This window comes from Capsicum annuum, chromosome 12, assembly GCF_002878395.1.
Source record: "Capsicum annuum cultivar UCD-10X-F1 chromosome 12, UCD10Xv1.1, whole genome shotgun sequence".
NCBI classification, from domain to species: Eukaryota; Viridiplantae; Streptophyta; class Magnoliopsida; order Solanales; family Solanaceae; genus Capsicum; species Capsicum annuum.
This window is the reverse complement of record NC_061122.1, coordinates 318699-327652: the sequence shown is the minus strand read 5'-3', so window position 1 is coordinate 327652 and position 8954 is coordinate 318699. Positions and strand designations below refer to the sequence as shown.

The 8954-nt window shown below is 35.7% G+C and overlaps 2 protein-coding genes across 2 annotated transcripts; both read left to right on the top strand.

Annotated features, from left to right (window-relative positions):
* Window positions 1–1421: 1421 nt before the first annotated feature.
* LOC124889250 (protein SUPPRESSOR OF QUENCHING 1, chloroplastic-like) lies at window positions 1422–2839 on the top strand (the record flags this gene model as incomplete). Its single annotated transcript, XM_047400462.1, is given in 2 exon segments — window positions 1422–2480; window positions 2596–2839. A coding segment is annotated over 1 exon segment (111 nt), but the record flags the coding sequence as incomplete, so codon positions are not given.
* LOC107854323 (polyamine oxidase 4-like) lies at window positions 2839–6047 on the top strand. The gene is made up of 4 exons (XM_047400463.1): window positions 2839–4132; window positions 5291–5403; window positions 5775–5872; window positions 5961–6047. The coding sequence occupies exons 1-4, from the start codon at window positions 4065–4067 to the stop codon at window positions 6006–6008; spliced, it is 327 nt and encodes a 108-aa protein (XP_047256419.1). The 5' UTR covers window positions 2839–4064; the 3' UTR covers window positions 6009–6047.
* The last annotated feature ends 2907 nt before the right edge of the window (window positions 6048–8954 follow it).

The following is an 8954-nucleotide window of genomic DNA, read 5'->3' as shown; positions in this document are numbered from 1 at the left end:
TATCAATCTAGTATAAAAGTGTATCAATATAATATAAAAGTTTATTAATGTGATATAAAAGAGTACCAATTGGGTAAGGGACTGCACGTGCTTGCATAGAATTTCCTTTCTCTTTTTTTTTAAAAGTGTATCAATATAATATAAAAGTGTATCAATGTGGTATAAAGTGTATCAATTGAGTATAGATACTGCATGTGCCCAACTGAGCCAAATAACTAAAACGGGAAATTACTTTAGCCGATTGGCTATAGCATGTCCACCTTTTCAAATGTGGGTAATTTTTTTTAAAATGATCGTACCATATCCTTTTCCCAATTTTTAATTTGTTTAATCTCTATTTTTTTTTTAGGGGAAAGAACAAAAATAACACCTAAAACTAAAATAATTCTACAAAACTAACACCTAAATTCTTAACCCCGGTAAATAGCCACTCGGCGAAACTAATTCTAACCGAATGGCCATTTGGGTGTGTGGGGAGTGGCATCTGTGAGTGGACATCATTAGTCAAAGGTATTTCCTTATTGGTTTATGGTCAAATATTAAAACAAGAAAGAAAAATGTTTTAGGTTACTAATTCTCAACATCGCAAACAAATAGCAATTGCTTATTTCCCATCCCTTTTAAGGTACAAAATAATTTATCAATATTATTTTCTTTTTGCAAAATCAGTAGGTCCATGATTTCAACGCAACAACATAACTTCTTGGTTTTCTCCATCGAAGTAGAAATACGACAAACAATTTATTTTGCATTCACCAATATTATTAAAATAATATACTAATTATTTTGTTTATTTTTACTTATTTATACAATAAAATACAATATCGTATACTTTTAATATAATACAATTATTAAAGATATATATTTATGTATAATAATGATACAGTTTCTATACATATACATATTCTATATAATAATTATAGCATTTTTATACACATTCTATACAATTTTTAAGTACAATTATTATTTAGATACATATTTTATATGACTCTATATAGTTTCTACATGCATTCTAAAAATGTATCAATCTAGTATAAGAGAGTATCAATTGAGTAAATGGACACTGCAAGTATATCAATGTAGTATAAAAGTGTATTAATGTGATACAAAAGAGTATCAATTCAATATAGGGACTGCATGTGCTTGCATAAAATTTCCTTTCTCTTTTTTAAAAAGTATATCAATATAATATAAAAATGTATCAATTTTTTATAAAAGTGTATCAATTGAGTATACAGACTGCATGTACCTAATTGGACCAAATAGCTAAAAAAGGGTATTAAATTGGGCCGACTGAGCTAAGTTGTCCACTTTTTCAATTATGAGCCATTTTTTTTAAAAAAGTGGCTAGCCCAGCTCCTTTTTCCATTTTTTTACTCATGGCCCAATTTAAAATCTTGAACTAATCCAATAGCCATCAACCCGGCCTAAATCTTAATTTTAATCTCAACTATCCACACCTTCTGATCAGACGGTCCTTATCAATTTCCCTAAATCAACCGTATAAGTCATTTCACTTCACCACCCACCGCCTCCGTTATCCCTTCCCACCGTCTCCACAATCGTCACAGCCACCACCTATTCCACAGGCCATCGCTGGCCCAAATACGGATTGATTTGCCGCCATTTAGTCTCCTTTCTTCTCTCCCTTTTAAGAAAAAAAGATACTTTCTTGAAGTTTAGTTAATTAAAAATTGAATTTTTATGTGTAAAAAAGTTTTGATTTTTTGTTTTTGCGTTTGTTGGGCTGTTTGTGGATGTGGGATCTGGAGATTTATGTTATAAAGTTTTGATTTTTATAGTTTTTTTTTTTTCGATTTATATAGATTTATTTGATAAAGCTCATGGGGTTTGGTTATTAGTATGAAAGATTGAATCTTAAAATCTGATTTTGAAATCTTTGTGCTGAAGTTTGTTCGCTGCCATTTAGTCTCCTTTCTTCTCTCCCGTTTAAGAAAAAAAAGATACTTTCTTGAATTTTAGTTAATTAAAAATTGAATTTTTATGTAAAAAAAGTTTTGATTTTTGTTTTTGCGTTTGTTGGGATGTTTGTGGATGTGGGATCTGGAGATTTATGCTATAAAGTTTTGATTTTTATAGTTTTTTGGTTTTTTTTTTTTCTATTTATATAGATTTATGTGATAAAGCTCATGTTTATGATAAATATGTGTTTGGTATATTAAGATGTGTTTTGTCAATATTTTGTTGATTTTTTGTGGGGTTTGGTTATTAGTATGAAAGATTGAATCTTAAAATCTGATTTGAAATCTTTGTGCTAAAGTTTGTTTGTTTTCAAGAGTTGCGGTCAAGTGAAGTGAATTGGCTGATCTTTTTTTTTTTTTTTTTTTTTTTTATATTGAGACGTCTTTTGTCAGTAACTCACATTATCGCTGTATTTGGTTAAAGTTTGTAGGCCTCATGTAAACAGTGCTGTTGTGAGAGCTAAATTCAACTCCAATTTGCCACCGAATCTATGTTTGGTACATTTCGATTGCAATAGCATAATTAATTTAATTCACTTTCCTTTTAGTCATGGTAACTGACCCCAGAACTGATAGTTTTATCTATAAACTGTGACAATCATATCATTTGTAGTATGCAAAACCGAATTCTGGAATAGTTTCTCTGGTGCCTTTGAACTTGTTTCTCAGGTATGTATAACCTGTGATGCAATTGGACTATATGTTCTTGCTCTTTCTGCTTTTTGTTGTTTTTCATTAATTTGGTGATGTGGTACAACAAGTGTAAAAGCAATGGTCTCAAAGTTGCTGTTGCATCTAGTGCTGATCGGATTAAAGTTGATGCAAACTTGGCTGCACCAGGTTTACCAATAACGATGCGAGTTAACCACCTTTGTGAATTTAAATTTTCAATAGTGGTTCCCGTGCCATGTTTTCCATGATTAAGTTGTCCAATCCTGGGCATGCCTGGAAATAAGGTGGGAGCCATCAAAGGAAATAAGCTATATTTCACTTCAAGATATCCTCGATTCAATGGTGGCTCTGGGAGCCATAGTATGTAGTTCACCGACATTTTGGTGGAAGACCAATGGCATTTTCATAAATTTAGCTTCAACTAATGGAAAAGAGTAGTTGTCAGTGGTTAAATAAAACTCTAGAAGCATCTTTCTCCCCAGTCTCTCATTCCCAACAACAACAAAAAGACACTTATATTCATCTACTTTTCATCATTTGGGCATCACCACTCGCACTAATTGGTTTCATATTATCTCAATTTCAGGTTGGTTTTACTCTCACATTTTTTGTAATCTTCTTCTAGTAATTCAATTTCATGATTGATGGTTCCTTTCGTCGTTTTTGATTAATTGCTGCTGTCATATTTTTTTTTCCTCAACACCTTTAATTTTTATCATCTCATCCGTGTGTTTTAGTTCCGGTATGTTTTCTAGAAAATTTCTTCTAATTGCTTTCATACTTTTGAATGTTAAAATTATCTGATGTGAATTGTTTCATTTGATTTTCTTCCCTACTTGTAATTTGTGGTTCAATATTTCTTGATAGGAATAGGATCTTAATTAAAAACCTATGTAGATTTTTATTTATTTTTACTTCTAGATTCTTCTCCCAAAGCTTGAGTAGCAAACTACATAGTTTGTAGGTTCAAAATTAATATAGTCTGTTGAGGAAGATCTTAGCATCCTTATGTTGATATAGTTAAGACCGATCCGATAAAATTTATCCCTTTCAAAACACCTAGATGTTAAATGATATCAATTTCTTAAACTGTGGAGTTTTTTCTGGAAGTGTTCCTTTAGCTACAAATAAAAAAGACATCTGATTGCACTAAAACTTCGGATATGAGCAACATTTGGGATTCATCTCATGCTTTCAGTAATATTGTTTTGGCGGTTTGTACTAGCGGCTTGTGTTTTTGGCTCATCATGGACTGATTGGCACATAATATTTACTACAACAAAGTGATTTTCATTTTCTCATCTGTGGGCATTTGATATTTGCATGTAAGAGCTATCCTAGACATTATTTAGTATGTTTGTTCTTGTAGGCAAAATGAGTCCACAGACTATATAATCTGTTTACCTTCTTATGGAGATGTTATTGGAGCGTGGTTTGGTGCTTGGCCAATGTCACTTGATTGGGCAAGCCCGTGGCAGGTATGTTAGCGGATTGCCAAGGATTCGAGGTTCACAATATAGTAATAGTAGTGCATATCATGGTGCATATATTTGAATTTTAGATGCATTAATTGCATTCACTACAACTTCAGTAGTCAACAATACTATCTTTTGAGAGAGTTGCAATGGAAACACATATAAAATCTACTCCACATGACCTTGTTCATATTATATTCCCTTTAAACAAATTCTTCTCTGAATTTTTTCGAAGAAAAGTAGAGCCACCTCAACGAACCTTGTTGTTCCCCCTAACGAACCTTGTACATATAAAAGTAGGATACCCAGTTCTTCTAGGAGGCAAAGCATCCGATGGCCATTTCTAATTTTCTGTGATTAGATTTTGGTTAGGAAAAAGTGTTTTTCAGGAAATGGCATTTTGTGCACACTATTCTTCTGGTGGCTTGATTTGCTTGATACCATGAAAGTTCTACGAAACAGACTTCGCACACTACTCAGTGTTTCACAATTTGAAATAAAATTGAGCTATTGCCTGCGGACTATCTGTGCTTATAAAATAACACTCTCTTAGATGACTTTTAGATTTTTCCTGTTTTTAGTCATTTTCATGTTTCAGATGCATTACTTATGCAATCATTCAATTTACTTTGTTAATTCACTGATAGATTAAAAGTCAAAAGTGAACCTTGTTGCTGACAATCACGTTACAAAGATTAGCAGCTTCTTCACATGACTTGATTCTTTTATAGACTTGGTTGTTTCGATGATGATGAAAAGATCTGTACGTCAAAATACACGTGAAGAAAAAAGTTTTGTTAAGTTACTTTTGTACCTTTTGAAGTCAAACACAGACTGCCCTTATTCTTTCATACGATCACTAGATACATTATATGTAGAATAAAATATAGTTGGTGTTTAAAAGTTAGAAACATGAGAATTGTTAACAATAGCCATGAAAAATTTATGCGGTTACATTTTTAACCTAAGGTTTCATAACATATATGACTCCGGGGTATATGAAGTGCTGATGCCATCTAATTTCAAGTGGATAAAACCTTCAAGATTTGGATAGTTGTGAGAGAATTTAAACCTTTCCTCCCAAATTGTCTTTCCAGATCTGGACGTTAGTGCCTTTTAGTTAGCAATTAATTTGCTCTGATCAATAATCATTCTTTTCAGGCTCCATGGGGTGTGTGATGAGAATCTGCTGGCTCCATTGATTCGCTGGTTAGAGCTCACCATGTTTCGCACTAGCGGTGATAACTCGTGCTGTATGACCATAACCTATAAATGTAACCTGGATGACATTACATTGAATAAATAATTTTTATCATGAATTAGCCTGCACTTCCCCTCTTTTGTTTGCTCTCTCTCGGCAAATCTAGGTATTAAATTTTTACTTGCTCTAACTTCTTCCAGATTCAACCTTCAGAATAACGTCACTAACAAATTTGTTAGTTTGTCTTTGAATTTTAATCAAAGGGACTTACAAGTGGCCTGGGTGGAACGGATTTTAGTTACCTCCCGAGTTTTCAAAGCTTCTTGCATTTCCTGAATTTTCCTGTGCTCTTTTTCTGTTCCCTTCATATTTCGTTGTGCAAATTTACTAGAGGTGCTATCAACTCAGTCAAGAGCTTAATTATGTTTTCCTTCTCTTTTATAGCTTCATACTTCATACTGTTTGTGACATGGATGGTCATCAAGTTTGTCAAAATACAGTTGTTCAAGTTGGAGATGTATTCAAGAAAATCCTCAAGTGAGGTCGGTCTTTAATTTTGAACTTATCAACAATGCTGTGCCTAAGATTTTTAAAAGAGACCAGTGATGATAAATTTTATTGCTTATGCAGACTGAGAAAGTGAGGAACGAGCATAGTCATGACTTGTCAGTCCTTTAAGCAATATCTATTGTATTGGACAGGCATCCAGAGTTGAGGTATGCAGACAAAAATGCTTCCCATTTTATCTGCTATCGTCTTTTGTTTGTGGAATCTGGTTATACATGCACATTCATATTGAATTATTTGTGCTGTAGGCAAGAAGGGCTTTCCCATGAGGTGTTGCAATGGTACATATGCAGAATGGAGTCCTGGTTTACTGCATATGTAGACACGATCTCTCTGAAAACCTTGGATCAGGCAAGTGTGTTTTCATTTGCTGATACTTCTAGCAGTTTATTAGGTGATTGATGCAGTTTCTAAGTTCATTATCTTGCTCAGTTAAGGTCTTATTTCGAAGTAAAAGATTTTTGAAGGTATAGATGTTATAGCTAGCAGTCACTTCGACTTACTCCTACATTGCCAACTGGGCACCACGATTTGATATTATATATACACACACAGAGTCATAAAGTCATTATCCAAAGACATCGAGATATTTGTTTGAATCATAGGTGCAGATGGGTTTCTCTAAAATGCGGAGTTCTCTACCTCGTCTCAGCAGTTTTCAATTACATTCTTTGCATGTCCGAGAGATCATTTATTAGTGCGATATTGTCAGCTAAAAGAGCATGTCAGACCACCTCAGCTTCAATCCAAGTATGAGGTGAATGGGGAATCCTCTCATTTTCAGGTCCTTCAGAGCAGCTACCAATTCTTTCAGGAATTCGCCCACTGTGAACGGGCAGTAATACCCCAGTCCAATTCCTAGAAGAATAAGAAAATGTTATCATATGAGACTTAAATTAACGTGAATGGGAAAATGATTAAAGAGATAGTATTTACCAGCTAGTAGAGAGATTGCCTTGATAGTTGATATTCTGTTTGCTTTATAAGGAAGGAGCTTTAAAGTTGCCTGTGTATTACAGAGTTTCCAAATCGCACAGTATTCTTCCCAAGTTACGTTGACGGCCTCAATGAAGACGATATTTGGGTCAGCATTGTCATCTACGCTGACTGGGACCAGGTATAGATCATGTGTGTTGTGGATGCGGACTTGGCTTCTATAATGTTGGGGTGGGGCTGGCTCTTGAGGAGGGTCTTGGGGTGGGGCAGGTTCACCTGGTGGGTCAGGGTCTTGAGGAGGGTCTTGGGGTGGGGCAGGTTCACCGGGTGGGGCTGGCTCTTGAGGAGGGTCTTGGGGTGGGGCAGGTTCACCTGGTGGGTCAGGGTCTTTAGGAGGGTCTTGGGGTGGGGCAGGTTCACCGGGTGGGTCAGGGTCTTGGGGTGCAGGGTCTTGAGGTGGGCCAGGGTGTTGTGGTGGGGCAGGGTGTTGGTCCTGGTCTTGTTCTAGTCCACCGACCATAGCTAATAGGGCCCAAGCATGAGGCAGCAGCCCAGCTGGCCAAGCAAGCCCATGGAGGGCTGGCTCAGCTGGTGCAAATCCTCTCATTCTCTGCCTATGGTTGAACATCACTTCACCTCTATAATTTGCAGAATGTCCAGAATGACTCTGGCTGGTTGAAGCAAGAATTGTCACTAAAAAAAAAATAGTTTAATCAAACGATAAAGCAAGATTTTTATAATCAACTTAACATTAAAGCTGAAAAGTCACCTTACACAATGAATTTCCATACACGACACTGGTCCACAAATTAGGCCGGTGCATTTTTCGGTACAAACCGTTAACCCGAACCGTTAATTTGCTTATCGGGTTAACGGGTCGGTTATTTTGAATATCGGGTCGGGTGTCGGGTTGATAATTTCTGTTATTGGTTTATCGGTTCGGGTCACCCGATTACCCGATAAAATGATAGGTGCTGGGCTGTACTAATGGCCTGTTATCCACCTAAAATTCTAATGCGGCCCATACTCCACCCATACCCACTGGCCCAAGTCCAATTATTCACATTTCACAATTCAGATCACAATAGGGTTTGGGTATTATTGTATTAGGTCCTCAGTCCTCTTTCACAATCACGAATTACGCCTCTCACTCTCAGTCTCTCACTCTCTATCAGTCACTACTCGCGATTCACACATCTCCGATCTCACTCTCTCTCAGTCTCTCGGTCACGAAAAAATTGTTGTTGCTGACAGGATCGAACTTGTGCTGAAGATCGAACTTCGAATTGAGCCGAAAATTCGACTTAGAGTCTATTTGCTACTCACATCTCCGATCGTAAATTGAAGGTCAAAAAATTTCAGGTAACTCTTTTTCTCCATCTCATTTGCATGTTCAATTTCTGTTGTTGTTGATAGTATTCTACTTCATCTTCACTTTATTGTATTAATGGCTTAGCAGTAGCCATTAATGGTGTTGAAATAGCTCAACAAAACCATATTCTGACACCCCCATTACTGTATTATTAGAAAGTTCAGTTCTTGTTTTGGGGTAGTGGGGTGTTGGAGAACTAGAGGAAAGAATGGATTTTGTTGGTGCTTCACTAACCCCCACCCCCCACCCCCCTCCTCTCCAAATTCAGGTCTTTTCTTGATACAGTGGCACAGGGCTGCCCTTTATGTTATTGTTTGGTACTATGGCATTTTTTTTCCTTATAGTTATACTTTTGTATACAGTGTTGGATACTAAAATCTTGTTAAATGGTTTGTGTACTAATATGAAAGAAGCCATAATATGCAGAATTGGGTGATTGTACCCATTGTTGCATTATTGGAAAGTTTAGTTCTTTCTTTGCTTAAAGTTTGAATCTTTTCTTGTTTTTGGGTAGTGGGGTGTGAGAGAAGAACAGAGAAAGAATTTTGTTTGAGTTTTATAGTACAGGGGAAGCGAAATGGACAGTTAACAATATCAAAGTATTTCTCCATTACTCAGCTTTTGTACGAAAAAAGAAAAATAATTGAAAAAGTGAACATGATTGCAGCAAAGAATGTAAAATATTAGTGCTAGGAAAAGTAAACAAAGATGATGGAGAAAGTGAAGGAAAGCTTTACTGAAGTTGCTAA